Below are 23,812 nucleotides of genomic sequence, written 5' to 3'. Positions count from 1 at the left end.
CGTTCGGCCACGGAGACAGTTAAATGTTCGCTATTGTGATAAAATTTCATAATGGCAATTTTTTTCGCTCGAATTTGATACAATAGTAAATGTGGATACAATAGTTTTATCGCAGCGGCATGCTACGGGGACTGGTTGCAGCATCAGACGAAGGTTAAAGTATTATTGTTATGTCATTGGATTTCCATAGTATACCAAATGTCAAGTCGATCGGACAAGTAAAATAAAATAAATATTTTTTATGACAATGATCCCCAGACTAAGAGAGAAAAAAAGAGCCGGTGATCTTAAAACAGCTGAACAGATGTTCATAAACACAGTTCAGAACCATCCCGATAAAATTAGCCTCCATTGTGGGATCTACAATTCCACAAACAGACACATGACCAAAGCTTCTAACTTCCAGTCCAGCAGTCACCTTCAGTTCGGGCTTTAAGAGGTGCTCTTTTTAACCGACTTAAAAAAAGGAGGAAGTTCTCAATTCGAATGTATGTTCTTTTATTTTTTCTTTTTTTTTGTATGTATGCTACGCGATAACTAACAAACTATTTGTGAACCGAGTTTCATGATTCTTTTTTTGTTGGGAAGGGGGCACTTCCATAGTGGTCCCATTTCATTTTGAAGAAAATCATCCGCCTCTAAGGCTAACGGTACCGCTAAGTGCTCACGCATGAAGATTAATTTTTATAAATCGCGCCTAACTTTACTTTAGGAGCAATTATTTTAATGGTTGATTTTGCTATTTCTCCAATTCAAGCCGTTTTTCTCTCGATACACTAAAGGTCGTATTCCAGAACTCTACTCAATGCTCAAGTCAGGACTTGAGTATTGCAGTGAGCACTGAAAATCATACTCAAGACCTTGCCATTAGGGTCGTATTTCCAGTGCTTGAAATCATACTCCAGCCTGTTCAAGTCCTGACTTGAGCATTGAATAGAGTTCTGGAATACGACTCTTAGAGTAGTGAGAACCGCTTTTTATTATCTCCAGTGTCAAGTCCTGTATAGTGGCGAACTAGGGGATATTTCAATAAAACTTGGCAAATAGACGCAATTCTACATACTTTTGAGGTCGGTTAGTACTCTGTACTGAGATTATATACATTCATTTTATTATATATTTTATATGTATTAGTATAGCATCATTTACTTAATACTATATATTCGTGTATACATTTGATATGCTAAATTTATTCTTTAATTATTGAGTATATAGCATTCAATTTCATGATTTATTAGATTTTATTCTCGACTCAGGAGCCTACTTTCCTTTCAATTATTCAAAGGTTAGCTGGAAGAAATCCCTTTATCGGATAAGCTCGCCTTTGGACAATAACGTTCTACTTGTTTGTTAAAAAAATTGTAATTTGTTTTTGTTGTACAATACAGTGTTTACATTAATACATACATACTCCGATCTTATTGCGTCGGGAGCTAAAAAGACGATATTCTGATCGCGATGTATTGGCGGGCGCAGTCTATCTACTAGATTAAATTATCTGCGTAGTATGGACTTCTTAGGTCTTCGCAGTGTTACACATAGAAAATGAAATAATTTTGTTCCGACCTAAATCATGATTTTTTTTAAACAAACCAACGTTGCCCTTTACAGATCCCGTGGATTTCTAATATTGATACAAACCACCCTATATTTTCACTATAATTAAAATAGTTATTAAATAAACACACTATTTTTAATTTTCCAAAGAACATTCCAATTTACGCTACATACATTTTGTCCTTGTTTCATACAGAACATTGGATCCTCTTTGCGAAGAATGTACACACAAAGTCAAAGAGCAACGAACGAACGCTTGAAGTTCATAGAATAGAATAGAAAGACTATACAATATTACAATTTTATAGTAATCAATACTATACAAATGTAATATTGATAAAATTAAAGTAATAACCATAAATGCAATGTTTATACTTTTACTTAAACTCAATATGTGAAATGTTAAGGTTACGTCGTCAAGGAATTGCAATTTTAAGGTAGACAAACATTAGTTAATATCTTTCACGTTTCAAATTGTAAATTAATTAAAGGGGGCTAATAAATACACAGTATTAATAATTCAAATATTGGTTTACGTTCTTAGTTACCAAAATTTTTTATTTTTATAAATACCAACGCTAACGTAATGTCGGTACACTCCTGAGAGCAAAGGTCTTTTAACGTCTGCGGTTCTCACAGTTTAGTCAGAAATTACGTAAATCGTTACAGGTTTTGGTAGTGCTAAATCCTCAAGATAACTTGTCTCCACTTTTATATGTTTAATATAAAATATAATAATATAGTTAAATATAATATAGTACATAGAGTGGATCACATTCATAGAATTACCGTATATCAAAAATTTTATGACTCGTGCCTATGCTTGACGTGTAAATAACTTATTATAAATAGACGTATTTAAATAAAACGCGTTATCACAAAATATTTTTTTGAATAGTAATATAATTAAAATTTAAATATATAATTTTGGACTAAACTATTTACCTAAATGCATTGTATACTATGAAATAAATCATACACTAATTAGATTTAATTTCTAGTGTACAATGTATTTGCGTAAAACACTTACAGTGGCGACTAGAGTCGCGACTGTTGGTACATACGTCCCCCATTACGTAACTCGCTCGCACCGTGTCGTCGAGATTGATTTTTGGTAGCATCGGAGGGTGCAGCGCGCATGCGTCGCGTACAATACCCATACACCTAACCCCACTATAGGAACACAAACCGCACTACAACAATACTGATAAAGAAAATTCACTCTTTTTCTTCCACAAATTAAGTCTTTTTTCCCCTGAATAAGGAACAACGATATTTTTAGATAATTCCTACCCATTACGTCAAGTTCCAGCGCGCCCTCTTCGTACAAATTGAGAAACCCAGCCGTAGGAGAATTTCACTTCTCACTACAATTCTGTAAATCACATTAGAAAGATTTCTGTTCCCATAAGCTAGGTAGTACAAATAACTAACCCGTAATCTTGACATAATATTGTAATCAAAAGGTGCCTCACTGATAAAAAGGCAATATTATATTTAGATATTTCTTTAGTCGATGTACATATAGAAAATCTAGTGAGAGCTCTCCATTCATAAACTTGGTTCATTTCGTGTTGAGCAGTGAAAATAGTCAGTCAGCGAGTTTCAATTCAAGCTTAGACCGTAGCATCGAAACACAAGCGGCTAACGTGTCAAAGAGTGAACACGAATCGATAACGGCGGCCTGCCTCCATTCACTAAAAATTTAGACCGACAGACGATCCAGTACAGCTAAAATGTAAGTTTTTATTATTTACTTATTTGTACATTCCATGCGCTTTGCGATAAATAGAAGAAATAAATAGATTGTTTAAATTCAAATTAATTCTTTAATATAATTGAATACCTTATACCTTTGAATCAGATTAGTTCTTTAGTTAAATAAAAATACCTAGGTTTTTATATTTTAAAGAAAAAAAATTGCTATTTATTTATAATCTAAATAAACAAATATTTTTTGTAAATATTTGGATTTCTTTCACTAAAGCTGAGCGAACTAAGATTCTTTTTTGTAAATAATTGAAGTGTTTCTATTATATGTTGCAATTCTCATTAACTGCTCTTATTTTCAGTACATATAGTTATAGCAAAACTTTTATTTGGTATTGTTTAAAGTCACTAGATCGTGAATTTATTGATAAAAATATACAAAATGTCATGCAGAAATATGTGTTCATAAACTTCGGCAATAAAAACCACGTGCCAAATACAAATAAAACATTTAGTTTAAATGGCGAAAGCATATTTGAGTTTCGATTAATTATCGTGGCACAACGCAAATAAAGAGGTTACCATGGGCAAGTGAGCGTTTCTAAGCATCAATATGGCGTGTAAATCGATAGATATTGTTTACCGAAAAAAGTGTTTTATATAATACTTTTACCAACATCGTCGGTCATATTTAAAACCTTCACGTACACTAAGTGATATATTTAAAAGAGTTGGGAAACCACTCTTTGATAAAGTCAAATGGAATATTGTACCTACCTAAGACTTCATAAGTATGCGACGCTTGGAGTAATGTAAAAATGGATATAAAAAAACTTGATTTCTCAGTCACAGGTGCCGTTGACAGATTGTTAAATAAATATTACTTCTATTAATCTAACAGAATATTGGAAAAATACTAACGATGCCAACAACGACGCTACAAGAACAAAAAACTGTTACGCGAAAAATATCTGCTTCTAAGAATTTTATACTTACAGCCCCATAACGTAAACAAAACAAAGCATCTTGAAAATTTGTTTTAATCTGTCAGTTGTAATTTCCATATCACAAAGGCGCTCTGTCTAGTTCTGAACCAAAACTGAAAAAATTTTTCATGTCTGTACACAGAACTATGAGTTTAAAAAAAAGAATGTCGTATTTCTGTTAACGATTAGTATTTTATGCAATCGTTGTATAATGAGGGTGCTGAAAGTCGAGTATCGTGTAATAAGTACGAGATTTTAAGACCTGATTATGTAATGATTGCAAACAATACTTTTTCTATGGGTAAATAAAATAATGATACAGAACATTTATTTTAATGTATAATTAATTTAATAACAATCTTTAACAACGAACGCAATTTTTTAAATTCAATTTTAACCCTTTCTATTATGGTAGGTAAAGGTTCCACCATACAGCCATTTCATATATTTAGACGAAATTCAAACTAACACTACAAAACTAAAAACCAAAGAAATAGAATAGTAGTCGCTAAGTACCGTATCTTTGAACAATTTTTTTTTATATAAAGTTTTATGGCTCGCTGGCCATACTTTTTTTTTATCAATTTAACCAATCAGGGGGCAGTATAGCATTTAAGTAGCGTCCTAATTGATATTTAATTAACAAAAATACGGCGTTAATTTTTTAAACTCGTTATAGTTCTATGTACAGTACTTTAAACTCATTATAGTTCTTTAATAACAGAAATTTAATAAAATTTTTCAACTCAGTGGCGAGTATCATAGACAATAGAAGTTTTATTCAGAACTAAAAAGTGAGCATTTATGATACGGTTTATGATATTATAACTGACAGATATACAATAGACATACAGGAGTACAAAAAAATATCAAAAATGACGCTTTCCAAACGCTCTGTTGCCTCCTGATTGGTTAAATTCGCCTAAAGGTCTTGCAACCGGGACATAATTCTTTATATAAAAAAAATATTGGTTATAATATACGCTCTTAGCCACTTCTATTCTACCTCTTTGGTTTTTAGTTTTGTAGAGTTTGTTTGGATTTCGTCTAAATATATGGAAAGGCTTTAAACCTTTGTAAAAAAAATATTGGTTAAAAACTTTTTTTTTATATATTACCAAGTGACAGGTCGAACAAATCGTGGGCCTGGGGTAAGTGACACGCCTGTCCATAACAGTTGAAGTGCTACTCAGAGCTTTAAAACGCAAAGATCTGAGGGGCACTGCCGCTGCGCCCGTCACCCTGTGACATAAATTGATAAGTCTCATGTGCCTGTAATTTCACCAGCACTCGTACCCTTCAAAACCGGAACGCAGTAATGCACACATTACTGCTTGGCGGCAGTAATAGATAGGGTGGCAGTACTTATCTGGACGAATCACAAGGAGCGCTACTACTACTACTAACTTAAAATATAAGCGATACTTGGCCACTTCTATTCTACATCTTTCATTTTTTGTTTTGTAGCGTTTGAGTTTGTTGCCATGGATTGTTGACAAAATTTACACAAAATATCGGTTGTGTTTTACATAATTTTATGAGGTCTTAAAATCTCGTAGCAATACTCGACTTTTAGAACGCTCATTATGCAAGGATTGCATAAAATGCAATTTTCTTTAAATTACGATAAAACATGCAACAAATTCTTAAATTCAAAGATTCCTAGAATCGGACAAAGAATGCGAAATATAAATGCAAGTTACGGGCGAATAAATAAATCGAAAGTGAAACCTCGAACGACAAGGACTTGGAAAATGAAAGTTTTGTTATAGAAATACAATCTGAATTGGCAGATTTCAAGAATGGTACAGACAGCAATAAAGCTTTTCAAGATTGTTGTGCATTTTTTAGATTTTACTGTAGTAGAGTCACTCAGTACATTAACTTTTTTTAGTTTTATCCGTCATAGCTGAAAAATGGTGTCATTTATATACTACTTCATTGAAAATCGTGCTAAAGCGTATTGCTAATGCGAATTTCTTATTACGACAAGGTTTCTTTAATTATTCTTTAATTTAATGTAGGTACGCCAATATACCACCAGTAAAACATTTAACATAAATAAGTATAATTCTTTCAACTCTAAAACACATTAGAAACTAAAATTTCTACCCACGCAATTTTATCACATAAATGTTGAAATTTTGAAAACGAAAACGAAACGAAACATAATTCTGAGTTCAACGCTTATTTAAATGTCGTCGTGAAGCTCGAATATCATTCCTGCACTAATTTACTGAAAGGAAAACATTCAACCACGCCAAAGCAACTTCGGACAAAGTCAATAAACTTTAAACGGTAAAGGATCATATTACGAAAAGAAAAACTTTGCTGCAACACTATCACCAGTACTAGAGCCCCAAGTAATTTTACAAAAGCGGGTGTAAGTTTGAAATACATAAGTAGTCTCGTCACTAATGACAAGATTAGATGACGGGACGATTTGATGATGTGTTAGTGCTTTGACAAAAAGCAACTAAATCAAATCGATGTCACCCCTCTTTTTTCAAAAATAATTTAATAATAATAAGCGAATAATCACTAAAAATATTTCAATCCCATTAAGTCAAACGAGAAACCTGTTCACTAACGGAATTTGGATGTGGGGTGTTGACTAGTAATGGCATAATGAAACACCGCCGAACCGATAGTAATGAAAACTCGATAACGCGTATATGTAACAACAGCACTAGATTCAGACGTAGCACAATGATAAACATAGAGTGTCCCACGGCTATGTGCCACGGAGAGGAAGTACTTTAAATATTGTATATTGAACATTTTGCTCCGTGGAGATTTATATATTATATATATATAATAATAGACATTATTTTATTAACCGATTTCAAAAAAGGAGCAGGTTCTCAATACGACAGTATTTTTATGTGTGTGTATGTTACGCGATTACTCCGACATTTGTGAACCAATTTTGATGATTCTTTTTTTGTTGGAAAGAGGATACCTCGATATTAGTCGCATTTAAATTTGAAGAAAATATTCCACCTCTAAGGGTGACAAACTAGGGAATGAATCTGGTTTTACTTTCCGGTAACCGATATCAATAAAACATGACAAATAAATGAAATAATCTCAGTACAGAGTAATCAAACAATCGATCTCAAAAATACGTGGAATTACATATAGTATCTAAGGAATACAAATGTTTTAACAAATATCACCAAACTTTAAATAATTGTGATTTGTTTTCTTACACATACGAGCATTGTAAAGGGTCTTTCAACAAGAACTTTGTTTTCTAAAACAAAATAAAACAAAAAATTTAGATGAAGATGATTCAAATTTTTATTGTATTACAAAGAGAAAAGTTCGGCAATTATGAATGAAAAATGATATCTGGCAAATGGCCACCGCGACCACGCTGACAGAAGTCGATTCTTTCATCAAAATTTTTAATCACTTTTTGGCAAAATGTCGGGTCTATTTCGGCTATCACATCACGGATTTTGAGTTTTAAGGCTGTAGTCGATTCGATTGGCTCCGTATAGACTCTGTCCTTAAGATAGCCCCACAAAAAATAATCCAGTGGTGTTAAATCACACAATCTGGCTGGCCATTTAACAGCTGAATTTCGGGAAATTACGCGATCAGCAAATTTGGTTTGCAATAAATTGATCGTCTCATTGGCTGTGTGACATGTGGCACCGTCTTGTTGAAACCACATGTCAGTGATATCCATGTCATCAATGCTAGGCCAAAATTGAGTTGTTAACATCTCGCGATAGCGTGATCCATTCACCGTTACCGCATTTCCAGCCTCATCTTCGAAAAAAAACGGCCCAATCACGCCTCCAGACCACATAGCGCACCATACAGTGACACGTTGAGCATGCAAAGGCGTCTCAATAATCGCTCTAGGATCTATTTTTTGTGGGGCTATCTTAAAGACAGAGTCTATACGGAGCCAATCGAATCGACTACAGTCTTAAAACTCAAAATCCGTGATGTGATAGCCGAAATAGACCCGACATTTTGCCAAAAAGTGATTAAAAATTTTGATGAAAGAATCGACTTCTGTCAGCGTGGTCGTGGTGGACATTTGCCAGATATCATTTTTCATTCATAATTGCCGAACTTTTCTCTTTGTAATACAATAACAATTTGAATCATCTTCATCTAAATTTTTTGTTTTATTTTGTTTTAGAAAACAAAGTTCTTGTTGAAAGACCCTATACTAATGTAATTTTTTCTACGTTGTACAGCTTTGAGAACAGTATATGCACATCTGTGGTACTGCATAATTATAACTGCCTGATTCATTACGTATTTCAATGGCTTCGATGAATGACTTGACTTTATTTGACCAGAACGTTCGTGGTTCACGCACTAGTGTTCTGAGTTTTTTAGCAATTAGCTTAATATTGATTATGATGTTGTTTTGGTCACAGAAACATGGCTCCAATTGACATACTCGTTGCAGAACTTAGTGATTCTCGCTATGACACTTTCCGTTGCGATCGTGATCTCAGTGACAGACAAAAAGATCGGCGGTGGGGTGATGTTATTAATGCGGCGCGAGCTCGGTGCATATCAATGTAATGAATGATCGCGCGCGCCCATAAGCGAGTCTGTTTGTGTTTCTATACCTGCCACCGCGCTCGGGTCGTCTGTTAACTTACATATAACTACAGCGTATGTGTCACCCAACTCAAATGACTTACAAGACCGTTTAAAAAATATTACTCACTGTTTGACTCGGTGCATGGAAACTTACTCGTCTGATAACTTTATACTAATGGGGGGTGTCAATCTTCCATAATTACAATTGAATTCTCAGGACGGCACTGCGTACATGCTGGCTCTTCCACATTAAATAATATCGCGATCTCTTTTATTGATGACATAGGTTTTCTGGACTTAAAACAATATATTTATACTAAAAATTGTAAAAATAATATTTTAGATTTATGCTTCTGCAACCTGTCTTTGAGTGTTTTACCGTCTTCATACACCCTTGTAAAGGAGGACGTTTATCATCCTTCGCTAAACATAACTATGACTGACATTCAGTTGCAACCTTTTACCGAACATCACTCTCCCCGTTTTAATTTTTATAAATGTGACTACAATAAAATTAATTCTTTTCTTGAAAACATTAATTGGATTGATAATTTGAATAAAGGGACAATTAATGATTACTTTTTATACAAAATTGCATGAATATTTAACTAGATTTGACAAGTCACTCTCATAATAATAATCACTTCCCAGTACGGTATTCCAGTTCTTAAATTAAAATAACTCGCGAAAAAATGCGTGCCCACCATGTATGGAAAAATGATGTATTTTCTTTGTTAAAAAAGAGACATTTTATAGTGAACCCGCAATGTTTTGAAACATTTACCTCAAACGCTGAAAAAACCTACCACATAACCCTAAATATTTATGGAGGTTTATTAAATCAAAAAAAGGTCATTCGAAATACCCTAAACAATTCGTCTTGGACGGTGACATTTATGAGGATGGCTCTCGTATTTGTAATGCATTTAGCAGGTTTTTTGAGAGCGTTTTTGTCAATTCCACTTCAAATAATAGTAATGAACATAATATTAATAATCATAATAATGGCAAGTATTCACACGGAGAATCAATTACAAATATTCACGTATCTCAGAAAACGGTCTTGACAACGTTGAAGTCACTTGATAAATTTAAGGGATGTGGAAGTGATAGTATACTCCTATATTTCTAGTGTCTTGTGCAAAGGGACTAGCGTTACCTGTAACAATTCTCTTCCGCCGGTCGTTACAAGACTGTATCTATCCTGATGAATGGAAGAAAGCTAATATAATTCCGATCCTTAAAAAAGGATCAAAATCTTCTGTAGACAATTACCGTGCGATTTCAATTCTATATACTATAAGCAAGTTATTTGGAAAAAATGTTTATAACTCCATCTATAATATCATCAATAAGGGTATACCGCAGTCACAACACGGTTTTCTTAGGGCGCGATCGACTGTATCAAATCTATCGCTTTTTTCAAATTTTATTCTCCAAAATATGGAGGGGGGTGGCCAGGTGCACGTGGTCTACACTGACTTCGAAAAAGCATTCGATTGTGTAGATTCCGGTGTACCGCAGGGATCACACCTCGGTCCTCTCTTTTACAACGCCTATATATTCGATATTGATAAGTGTTTTTCCCATGCAGATCATTTATTGTATGCTGGCGATAAAAAAATCTTTTTAAGAATAGATTGTATTACTGACTGTGAACGTTTACAATTTGATTTAAATAATCTTTTCGCACACTACCGGCATAACAATATCACTACATGTTAAAAAATGCCAGTGCGTCCGTTTCACACCGGAAAACCCCTATACGATATCCTTACAACTTTGATTCACAAAAAATTGTCAGAGTTAATGTTGTCCGTGACCTAAGTGCTTTCTTGAATTCTGAAATGCATCTTACATTACATTATAATAACATAATTGACATGGCAATTTGCAATTGCAATGCAAGGGTTTGTCCTCAGAACTTGCAAAGTATTTAAATGTACAACTAGTTTAAAAAGTGTGTACTTTGCGTTTGTCAGAATCATACTTGATTACGCAAGTCCTGTTTGGTGACCTGCATATAATGTTCACAAGACACGGCTAGAGAGAATTCAGAAAATCACCTTAACTTTAGAGAAAAAATATCAGCTAAAGCAGCCGTGTCTTATGCAGTTAGCTGTTGTCATAAACATAACCTCTTGACGCTTGAAGAACGCTGGTACGTGTTAGACATGTGATTTTTATACAATCTAATAAATAGCCGTATAGATCGTCAAAATTTACTTTCGCAAATTAGCACTAATGTACCCAAGGGTAGGACCCGACACACTAACTTATTTAAAGTTCCATTTCACTCCTCTAATTATGGCAAAAACTCAACACTCAGCACAATTGTCCACACATATAACAACAAATTCTCACATATTGATCCTTTCAATAACAGCAAGAGAACATTTAATGCTAAAATTAAAGAAAATGTTTTAGACACCTAACAATAAGCCCATTAAACATTAATATAAACCCAAATCATTTACACACCATCAATTCTGGTGAGATTGTGGCCAAGCGTGTGTCTATAATATATTAAAAACTTTTTTTTAATATATAATGTGCGGTGTGTCGATTATCAGATAAGTTATTTCAATTATTATTATTGTTAAGTAGGTTTATTATGTTTCGTGTATGTGTGTGTGTGTGTGTGTATGTATGTAATGTACGTATATATATACATATTATATATATATATATATATATATATATATATGTGTGTGTGTGTGTGTGTGTGTGTGTGTGTGTGTGTGTGCGCGTGTGTAATATAATTTATATGTATGTGTGTATGCTCGTATATGTGTACATTATATTTAAGCATCTATTTATCTACAATTTATTTTTATTTACTTCATAAGCAAGTGTATTTTATTCATTTTTTATTAGTTGATTCTGTCTAGTCTAAGTTATGTGCCTATATTGACCACTACTTGTTATTCATCCAACTATGCATTAGTGGATAACTGTAATTGACCCTAATTTTACCAATGTCTATAAGTTAAGGATCACTTTTATTATGATGGTTGTTGTTATCCTGAATAAAGAAAAATAAAAATAAAATAAAATTACCAAGTTTTATTGAAATCGGTTAACGGAATGTGCGGATTCATTCCCTAGTTCGCCACTATACGAGACTTGATACAGGTGATAATAAAAAGTCGGTTTTAAAAATTCCTCTCACTACTCAAAGTATATTGAGAGAAAAACGGCTTGAATTTGAGAATAGCAAAATCAACCATTAAAATAATTGCTCCTTATAATAAAATTTAGGCGCTATTTATAAAAATGAATCTTCATGCGTGAACAGCCACCCTTAGAGGTGGATGATTTACTACCATCTTTCCAACATAAAAAGAATCATGAAAATCGGTTCACAAATACCGGAGTTATCGCGTAAGATACATACAAAAAAAACATACAGTCGAATTGAGAACCTCCTCCTTTTTTTAAAGTCAGTTAAAAACACCCAGTATATCGAGTTCTTAGGTTTTCGCGATTGTTACACATAGGAAATGAAACTAATTTTCCGGATTTAAATCGCGGATATTTGTTTTTTCAAACAAACCGACGTTTCGGACCCTTTACAGGTCCCATGGTCACGGTTGACTGAGGTGGTACAGTCTTCAACCAGTTATGTCTAATATTAATGCAAACCACCCTATTGTTTCACTACAGTTACAATAGTTATTAATTAAATGCCTTATTTTTAATTTTACATTGAAAACATTCCAATTTACGCTACATTTACTTTACAAATTACTTTACGGAATGAATTTTTATTACTTAATAATATTAGACATAACTGATTGAAGACTGTACCACCTCAGTCAACCGTAGCCATGGGACCAGTATAAAGGGCTCGAAACGTCGTCTTGTTTGAAAAAGCAAATATTCGCGATTTAAATCCGGAATAATAGTTTCATTTCCAACACCCAGTATTTTTATGATACCGATCAAAAGGATCAAGTATTGCAAGAATTGCAAATACCTATACATTGGCAGTTTCAAGTTTGTTTTTACATAATAATTTGAATAAATGAACGGTGTTCCTTTAATGTGTTACGTTTATGAAAGTAATCATTATAATTAACCCTTTCCATCAACATCATAAAAATACATGATTTTGTTTTCACATTTGGTTGACGGCCTCCATGATCGAGTGGCTTGCACACCGGTTTTCATGGTGTCGCCATCTATGAGGTCCCGGGTTCGATCTCCGGCCGGGTCAGTGCAAAAAAAAACTAATTTTTTTATATTTTCTCGGGTCTGGGTGTTGGTGGTACCGTCGTTGTTTCCGATATCCGTATCACAAAGTGCTTTTGCTACTTACTTTGGGATCAGAGCAACGTATGTGACGATATTAAAAAGTTAAATGTTTTTTGGTCAATTTCATAATTTAAAAATAAGTTACAAAAAAATGATAAATTTATATGTAGATACATATATTTTTATTTAACTTGAATAATGTAATCAAATATTTTAAATAATTATCTTGATCTCATTTGATATGTGTCTACTTTTCTTTCGTGTCGCCGTGTGACGTCCTCTGTATAGAATAGAATACCGAAGCAAACTATAGACACTGAACCGGCGAGAGTTTTTATACAACTCAAGCTTGCAAGGTCACGGCCAAGGCGACACACCAACCTGACTCGTCTCCTTCTATATAAACACATGCATTTCACACCTACTTATATAAAATACAATACAGTACAATACGTGGACCAATAGAGAAAATAATATCGGATATTATAACTTGTCGCCTATTTTCACTCCGTTATTAACTTAATTTCTTACACCTGCATTTACTTCTGTGTCAGTTATTGCGATATTAAAGAAAGGTCATGTACTTACTCGTACTTAAAACTCGCACTTATAACAATAAATGGTAATCAAATTTTGCTTTAGCACTACAGACAACGTAACATGGTTCAGGGAGACGAATTAATAAACTGAACAGCTATATTCTTAGGCCTGCTGAAAAAGATGTATTTGTACCTAGGTTAATAAAAAGAAATCAGTTGCAATAGAGTTCATTGTGAAAATATTCGTATAGCGAAGTACTGCCACCAAATAGTAATATGAGCATTACTGCGTTCCGGTTTGTGAAGGAGTAGGCGTTCCGGAAGGGTAAGAGTGCTAGTGAAATTACAGGCACAGAACTTGTCAACTTATGTCTCAGGGTGACGGGCGCAGTGCAGTGGCGGTATTATAAAAAAAAGTTAAATCGTCAACGTATGCATAACTTCACAAAGAAACTAAGTAGGTAACTATGTCATTTACATATTACGTCTACATCAGAGCAAGTGGAGATCCATAGACCCTGTCCCGTGGGGAGACGACCGTGACGTATATTGCGTGACGTAATATTTCATGGTGTTCTTAGAGATATAATATATGTAATGTGTAGAGAATGTACGAAATGTTTTACTCTATAAATGAAGTAGGTTTAAGAATAGTAAAAGCTTTGGTTACTTTTATCCTGAGATAAAACTGCTAAAATTTTACTAAATTTCACATTGGAATACAGGATGTATTATTATTAAAATTTGATGAAATATTAAGCATGTGATCCGATAATAAGGGTAATCCAGGCCTTACTGGACAGGGCGACTGAGGGCGGACTGGCGCCAGGCGGCGGCGACGGAGATATGCCAGTGGGCGGGCCCAAGACGCCGCAACAGATCGCGGCACAGCGTCGTCTGCAGCAGACGCAAGCTCAAGTTGACGAGGTACAAAAAAAAATGTGTTTTGACTTGGTTAAAATCAACACTCTTTATAACAATCTGTTCATTTTTGTTGTTGATGCTAATTTCATAATATTTTTACATATTTGTCAAATATTCTAAGGAAAGTGTATAGGAAAAGACGCAGTTTCCGATCGGGAGAGGCAATCAAAATCAAGCTGCTGGATCTAGGATACTATAAAAGCTAGACACTTTAAGTTGCGCTCAAATTATGAGTTGAGACGACTTTTGCCCTCACAGTAGTCTTTTTGCCTGATGATTTCTCGTACAAGGAGACTGGATCTAAGGTGCTATTACAGTCTAAAACATGTACGAAGTTATATAACCTTAAAAACCGAAATATAATTCCTATGTTGAGCATTAGCTATAACTTTTCTTGCAATTTATAAAAGTTGTTACTGAACGCAGCGAAAGCACTGTAGGCAGCGAGTTGCCTGTGAAGCTGTGTACATTATTGCATTTTTGGGACACAGGTATGAGATACGGATGGTGCCACATTATGTTGTTTTTAGTTTCGTTGTTGTACCTATATGTGTTTATATATATCAGTTTGCCGGGTCATCTTTTTGTTTTGATTATAGTATATTTAGGGGACCATAGATGACTTTGACTTTGACTTTGAGATATTGTTAATTTTAAATATCTATTTTTTTCTCATATGTGTAACTGTTCGTCCCTCAATAAAATAATAAAAAATAAGTATATCACTCCTACATCGGTAGGTATATGTTGTAACATTGTGAGTAAGAAGTTGAGGTGCGTACGCCTGAGTTTATTGCCTTCTAATAAACGTACTCGGCTGATTTTTGATAAAAGTGTAAATGTAAAAATACTTCGTGTTTCAGGTTGTTGACATCATGAAAACCAATGTGGAGAAAGTGTTGGAGAGAGACCAGAAACTTTCTGAACTCGATGATAGAGCCGGTAAGATGTCTGATTCAATGGATAACATTGCGATTTGGACCACTGAATTTCGTAAAAGATTAAGCATTGGGAATGACAGCAGCATCTTCTCGTTGTAATTGCAGCTTTATTGCCAATGCTAACTCTCCTGCTAAATACACTGTATTATACGGCAACACCTTTTTTCGATGGCGTTACTAAACTCGGAACATGAAATCGAAGGCATTAATCTAAGAAAAAAACATTTTCTTCAGACTTATTCATACTTAGATTAATTGTGGCGTAATCTATCTTTCAGATGCACTTCAGCAGGGGGCCTCGCAATTCGAACAACAGGCTGGCAAACTGAAGAGCAAGTTTTGGCTGCAGAATTTAAAGGTACCAATAAAATCACTTTGATTGACTGCATATATCAATGTCAGTATTTACTCACAAACATGTGTTATTTACAGATGATGATTATCGCAGCGGTAATCGGAATCATCATACTGGCCCTGATTATTGGTAAGTACTAGAGTTGATCACGAGTCACTCATTAGACAATATCGCTGTGTTTATAGCATAAAACGTTGTTTAGTTCTTAGATTAATCATGCCATAATTTTTTCCACATTTTCAGCCAACTTTGTGTGAACAAGTTTCGGTAACCGAAGTTTCATTTAAAAGTTACTTGTTATAATATTAATGAATAATCATAATAAAGTATGTTGTTAATTTATTTAATTACGTCATTGGTACCTACTAAGCCTATTTTGGTAAGTGGGCAATGGTAATTATGTCGTTGTTAATGGTGTTGGCTTTGTCTGTTCTTTTGTCACTTCGTATATATCTGTCTCTATCGAATAATGTATCAAATTTTGGGGTAATCTGTTTACAATGCATTAGTTAAACCAAAATGTTGTTTTAAAGTTGATTGTTTTAAATCTCTTTGAGCTATATGCATACGTGCAGTTTATTTACATCTCAGCGGGCTCAAATTGATAAAACCATAAACTTTGAAATTAGTAAACCAATGTTTACCTCATCCGCCGTATATTCCTTCATTTTCGTTAAGCATTCATTAGCTTCTCATTTGTAAATTTGAAATATACGAGTAAGTATTAAAAAAGTTAAACAATGTATCCAGAAGAGTTTTTTTAAACAAAATATTTACTTATTATTATTTACAACTTCATTATCGTAGAAGCTAAGATGAATTGCTCAACTAACTGAAGGTATTTCCTGCTTTGTTTTGCCGACGTATTCTTTAGTCTGGGATTGCTCTATAAGTACTCTATTTTTAACTGCCTATACAATAAGACACAAATAATTCGAGATATATTGTATTGGCCATGAATGCTTTGACTTTTTTAATCTTTCCCCCAAGAATGCTATACTTATCCCAGATAGACCCCAATTTTCTTTTGCTTCACATAAAATTAGGCAATGAAACAAAAACCATACCAAGTTCTTAGGTTTTCGCGATTGTTACACATAGGAAATGAAACTATCTCTCCGGATTAGACCGGTCAACCGTGACCATGGGACCTGTAAAGGGCCCGAAACGTCGGTTTGTTTGAAAAAACAAATATACACGATTTAAATCCGGAAAAATCGTTTCATTTCAAAAACAATACATTCGCATTTCTTAATTTAAATTTAAATGGGTGTAATTCTTACCAGACCGTATTTCTATAACTTAAAACAACATAGCGTGGAAAAGGGCTGTGCTTACTATAAAGGTTTGAAAATAAGGCCGTGCAATAGGTATTTCCCGTGACAGTAGAAAATGCAGTCAATATTGTAGGTTTAATATTTTCTAACTTTCCGGTTATTGATCTTCTCTATTAGTTGTTTGACGAATATATTCCAATTCTAACGGGTGTAGATTGTGGAAATATGGTCCTTGGAGTCTTTTCTCGCGTTGCTTCGATTAATCCCATTTAGTTACAATTACTTCATAAGTACTTACTTCCAAAATTGTACACCGTTCTTCACTGCAAATGTGAACTGTAATTTTTGAATTAATTAAAAAAATGCATGTAGGTATTATAATAATTCATCAACTTTTTTTCAATACGTATAATTCACGTACGTGTTCACGTATTCTAAATGTAACTGTACTATGTAAACAGTTAGTACTATTGTGTTGTCTCGTTGCAATTAAGCACATTATGAAGAATATCGTGAGCTCGTCATGTTTTTCTAACTACAGGTTGTATCAAAGGGATTCAATAATATGTTTGGTATCAAAGAATCATAATGAACAACTTTACCCCACAAATAGTCATAGGTAGTCATTGAAAACCCTTTTTGATAACATTCGAATGAAATGTCAAATAAAATTAAGAATTTTAATTTTTGATTTAGTAAACATAAACACTATCGTAATATTCCAAAGTATAATATGATATTATTGGACCCTTTAATACCCTGTATCGCTTAAATATTTGTTTTCTAACTAATCATTAATTTCATTTTTATATTTTTAGGTCTGTAAACACTCGGTTCCTGAGGAGATAATCCAGGTAACAAAAGTCAAAATAACGAAATGAGTGCTCCTAATGTAAACTACAGAACTATTAAGATTGTACCGAATTTCAGATACCAAATTACATCGTCAAACCAATCACGCTCCCTGGGAAAAGAACGGCGAATATTTTTAACTAAAATTTAGAATTAAACAATTGGCTGCTACTGAATTAGTAACATCTCTCAGGCTGTTGGACGAAACGTCTCTTTTATTTTCAAATATCCCACACACAATCCAAGAGTAGCGTCAAGTTATAGGGATAGGGCTTAGCGGGCATTGCATGTAATAAAACATATTGGAACACTAAATATCAATATCAAATCGGATTTTTAACTTTGTAACTATATCAATTAACAATTGTACCTAAATATATGGAATAATATCCTTGAAATATTTTAGAACTGTTGTCAATATCTAACCCACCGTTTCTTGTATAGAGTATTTTTAGATGGTCTTTCTTTGTTAAAACTTTACCAAAAAATGACTAATTTATAGAAACGGGTACTTGCTAATATTTACTACGTACCTATATCTACTTACATATTTAAATAAGGCTTATCAAAACCACATTTCGAAGATTTAAAATTGTGTTCAGAGAATAACTACATATGTGTACGTATATCAAAATAAAACATTTTATTTTGTTATATTGGACCAAGTTTCTAAAGAATTGTGTAACAGTTTATTCTTGTACTTTATATATTTTTTATTTCTGAACAATTTAATTGTTAATCTTTGACAATTTATCTGGCAGACTATAATGCGTTTGACTTTGCCTTTATTATCTATCTAGACTTTGTAATCCCATTTTTAGATGTTGAACATGAACATAGTTGATTAGTTTTAGTAGTAAGTTATATGATGGTCTCTAGTCAATCATTTATTTTCATATAAACCAGTTTACTTGTTATACTAGTCACTGATAATTAGGTATTCATCCATCATACACTGTCAAAAAATAACCCAAAGCAATAATAATTGTTGGTATTTATAGACATAGTTAATCAAACAAGAAACACCAATAAGTTCACGAACGCTAGCGTAGTCACTAGATTTTGCAGAAATATTTTCTTAATTATAAGCATGTTAGCAGTTTTTTAAGTAGTATATTCACTTATATAGCAATTTCAATTTAGAAGCGAGAATTTGTATTTAAACCGTTGTTTACATTTGCTGCGAATAGAAATACAAATATAATACGAAATTGAACCTAAGAACCCCTATCTAAGTATTCAACAAGAAGTTCCGTAATCTACCATTAATTTCACATCAAAACATACTAATATAGGTAGCCACTTAAATGTATCTGGCCAGTGTTTTTAATGTTTACCCTTACTATATATATAACGTATCTTTAAACTATTTATCTTTTTCTGTGTGTGTATTACACTTACTGTACGTAAAACAGTTTAAAAAATAGTGAGAAAATGTTAAAAAAAATAAGATTGATTAATAGGTGTTTTAATTGTAGCCACACATAAGTTATCGTCTTTTTATAAACGTGCTAAGTATACGCATCAATAGTGCTTAAAGATCGGGCGTACGAAAGCAGTCATTCTAAGTACCTACTAACAATACTTAGTGTTTTAATCTTAAAAGTAGAGTTAATGAATTACTTATATGTCATGTTTTTCTATTAATTATGTTGCTTATGATACATATAAAATATCTATCGCGACTATGCACGGCGATTTCCCTTATAAATTACGTGCTGTATAAGCCCGATATTTAAATATTATTGACGCTTGTGTTAAATGGATATAATTAAATTAGGAATTAGCTAGGAAAGAGTTGTCACGTGGAAAATCGCAGTGTTAATTTTAGAGCGACACTATCAAAACATGGTTATACGCCAAAAATTAAACATATAGGACTGTACTGAAGCGTTCAATAAATCTTTAGTAAACAAAAAGATCCTTGACAATGATCAATCTGAGCCAGAAATGATAATGTTAATTTATTTCAAGCGTTGTGTTGTCGGAAATTGTAAAGAACGTCACGAAATGTTTTCTTGAATAATTAATAATTTATTTCGGGCAAAATTTGTTTTGTCTCATAGGCCATCTCACATACCAATAATGTTGGATCCCATAGTAATATCTCATAAACCTTTGCACAGTCACGTCAGATACCTTATTTCGCGTAAACGCCAGCACAGGTAGGGTCGCTTTAAAATCAACTATTGACATTTCCAATGAAAATTGTTATATAGACGGTAGGCAACAAATGTGCGGTTAGTCGATCTATTGCTCCTATAAGGTATCCCTCAAGGACAAACACACAGCATTAATAAAGGGAAATTACCGAGAGCCAATATATGGCTTATGTTGATAGCCATTTAAGCCGGGTCTCATAAGCGTGTTTTGCTCTACACAATACATAAAAGTATATTCACCAAATACTTTGTTTGCATGCTCGTGGCAAATCTAGCTCGCGTATTATGTGGGTGAACATACTAGGTATAGCTCAAACGAAGAAGGAGCGCAATTGAGTCGCTAGCGGGAGTAATTATTATAAAAAATGTAAATGCGCATTTCATTTCAATCTTATCTAATGAAAAGTGGCGATGAGGTCGACCAAGGAGCATACACACCTAAATAATGCCTATTGAATCTCGCCTTGAAAAGGGCCATGTTACAGCGTTCAGGGAATAAGTCTCCATTCAGGGAATTCCACTCCATAGCCGTTCCATATAGAGCCATATATATAAATGTGGAAGCGTAACGCTTCGTGCGAATCTTTGGAATTACTACAATATAGGGGTGAAATCCCAGCCTACGTCTAGTCCCACGATGAAGGAAAGGGGGAGGCGAGTTGTTAACTAATTATTGGTTAACATATTATAATCAATAAATGTGTCGAGGATTATAGCGAACCAAAGTATTGTCCTATATTGACAGCAAAACCCGCGCTGGAGACCCGACTATAGAAAAAAATATTTTTAGCGCTTAGTGTAGTAAGAAAATGCCTCGTTTTTTGAAACGCAATAATAATAGTGTTTTAATATCTGAAATAAATATAAATAAGGGTACTCCTAACGGGCCTGAAAAAAGTTCAATAATCATAAACCGACATATTACAATTACTACTCATATAAACAATCGCACACCATATATATTATACTTATTATAATAAAGTACCTATATCGACACTGTGTAACGATGAGTTCTAATATCTCTAAAGTTAGTATATAGCTAAATTAGACCTCACAATTTGTTCGATCAAACTGAAACCGCCTAAAGTTCTGCTCTATACAATGTTTTGTGCTTACCGTATAAATATTGTGTTTTGGAAATTGAGGCTGAAATTACATTCACTGTAAGGTATTTGAAACCACACCAGAAAATATATATTAAATTAGTTATACACAATGTAACAAAACAGTTCGTTCGTAATTCAGTTGGTGACGATCTGTAAACGTGTATATAATTTGAGCCATAAAATATTGGCATGGAGAACATAATAATGGTATGAAATTTAAAAATAGTGGGCTAAAGTTTTTCGTTGACCCGAGATCACCAGCTGAAATATGGTCAAACCCCTGTGTTACCAGTGAATAAGATAGATTTTAATGGATTTAAGGATTTAAAAGTATTGGTTTTTATCTTAAGAAAACGATTGATTTTACCGCTAATAATTCACACGAGTTATACGTATACAATAAGCTACATAATTACGTGCTCACAAATAGGTATAGCGAGGTTTCGGGGTAGTCACCGTGTTAATCCACAATGCAGAATTCCCCAATTCAACGTTTTGGACGACCAGAACCTAAGATATGGGCTCACGCCCAAAAAATAAAATGTGCTTTATAATAACTGCTCGTTGAAAACCATTTGATGATCTCAAGTCGTATACTTAATCACCATGACGTCGTCGGTAGCCTAATAGCTTGCACTGTGGGCGCTGAATGTCGAGGTCCCGGGAACGATTCCCGGTAGGACCAATTTGGGAAATGAACTTTTCTAAATTAATTCTAGTCTGAAATAAATTTTCAGTCTGCAAAAATTTTGGTACTCACAGTACAGAGAATTTCATAGTCTAAGATCAGGTAATAGACGTTAGCTGCCTGGCACATTATATTTAAAATAAATCGTTATTGTGTACCTGCATAAATTAATACTTTTAAAGCTTTAATTATATTAATAATAGAATATAATATAGTAATATTTATAATAGTTTATTTTAGCTGTTATCTTCATGTTATTTATTCGAAATATAACAATTAGTTAAACCATCTACAATAACCTCTTTATAGTTCATCATTACATGAATTCGAATTGATGTACTTAGATATTCAATAACATTAAACCTTTACTACCTTGGCATAGTTGAATCAGGAATTATAATGAGATCGTTTAAAAGACTCTGAGTAGATCCTGTCTATGAATACATAAAATTTCTGTTTTACTTTTCCTACATGTCTCTAAAAAATAAATTCCCAATAAGAGATATACCAAACCTACCTACAAGGCTAATAAAGTATATAAATGTATTCAAAAGACAAGATTTTTTTGTTTAAATCAAATTTAGACAAAAACAAACTCTATTTATTTTGGGCTTTGAACGTGTCAGCCCCATTAGAAACATACATCAACAAAAACATTTAATAGAATTTAAACAGATTACTCGAAATACTACCTAACCAAACATGTATACAAAATCTTCGTGGCGCTACTTGTTGACTCCTATGAAATAAATTGAAATAACCAAAACCAATCTGTACTACTGTTTTGCAAATTATGAATAGGATCGCCCCTTAAAACTCATAAAATGAAATTATACGCGTGAAGTGTTTATTGTGCTTGTGAATGTTTTAATGAAACTTTATAGGTACCTAACAATGTGTAAAAAACACATTTACAAATAGCCAATAACTTAGTTATTTTAAAAATTGAAATTAGAGAGGCTACATACGGCAGCTGTTAGCAGTGCGTCTGCAGCGATTCAGTAGTGATGTAGTCGCTAATCGTCTACCTCTAACACACACGCGTGACAACCGCAATGCCAACGCGGTGCAATACCTATGCGCGTTTATTAAACTGATAGATATTATTTCAAATTCGGTGTTAGTATTAATGAGACTCACTGTCACAAAGTTAAATGACAAGTTAATGCAAAACGCCCCGTATCCTAAACAAAAAGCAAAGGGTACCTATTCAAAAAATGAAGTATCAAAAGTTTTACAACTGATCATCGAAAGACAGCTCATGATTTAACTATTGACATTGTTTCATTCACATAACGAACTTATAATTTTACTAGATAATATTACTAATAATAAGTATTTATTTAGAAAACTTAACATGTTGAAACGAATATAAAATGTTATATTCCTACCTCGAATAACTATTAACGACACTATCATTATATTACAAATCACTACTTAGACAAATATTGTCACAGCCTCATAAATTTGAATCAATAGGTTGTTAGAATGTAAATAATTTCATTTCTTGTATCGAAATTCAAGCAATCTTTAAGCACCCATATATTGTGTCTCATCAAAAAAAGATTAACTATTGAATGTTAGGTTATATGGTATGTAAACCGTATAAAGTATGTAATTATTGCTTCAGTAAAATAAAGCAACTTTGAATAAAAAGTTACAGCTGTGAACAGTGTTTTATTTCATTCTTTTGAAATAGTTTAACATAAACATTCAAATATGTGTGTTCATAAAACTAAGACCACAATAATAGAATGGGTTAAGTTTATTGTAAGTACATTCATCCTGATTTGATACCCCATTCATCAGATTTTGTGGCAATGTCCTAAAATTTCGCTGGGTATTGGTATTGACTAACGTGTCTTGTGTCTTGGAGCCTC

The 23,812-nt window shown here is 33.3% G+C and overlaps 1 protein-coding gene across 4 annotated transcripts; it reads left to right on the top strand.

The window, feature by feature from the left end:
- The first annotated feature begins 2,876 nt into the window (after positions 1-2,876).
- On the top strand, positions 2,877-23,590 carry LOC113238790 (vesicle-associated membrane protein 2-like). 4 transcript variants are annotated; one of them, XR_003311130.1, is made up of 8 exons: positions 2,877-3,295; positions 14,431-14,554; positions 15,415-15,493; positions 15,771-15,850; positions 15,925-15,976; positions 16,091-16,226; positions 17,943-17,978; positions 18,055-23,590. XR_003311130.1 is itself a non-coding variant. In XM_026475626.1 (8 exons), coding segments are annotated over exons 1-6 (351 nt in total). In that variant the 5' UTR covers positions 2,877-3,293; the 3' UTR covers positions 16,105-16,114; positions 17,943-17,978; positions 18,055-23,590. The 4 variants fall into 4 exon arrangements, 3 of the variants coding, with proteins under 3 accessions (XP_026331411.1, XP_026331413.1, XP_026331412.1); XM_026475626.1 differs by having other exon boundaries at positions 16,091-16,114; XM_026475628.1 differs by lacking the exon at positions 16,091-16,226.
- The last annotated feature ends 222 nt before the right edge of the window (positions 23,591-23,812 follow it).

Source organism: Hyposmocoma kahamanoa, unplaced genomic scaffold, assembly GCF_003589595.1.
Source record: "Hyposmocoma kahamanoa isolate Upper Pololo Valley unplaced genomic scaffold, ASM358959v1 98263, whole genome shotgun sequence".
Taxonomy (NCBI): Eukaryota; Metazoa; Arthropoda; class Insecta; order Lepidoptera; family Cosmopterigidae; genus Hyposmocoma; species Hyposmocoma kahamanoa.
This window is presented reverse-complemented; position numbering and strand designations above follow the sequence as displayed.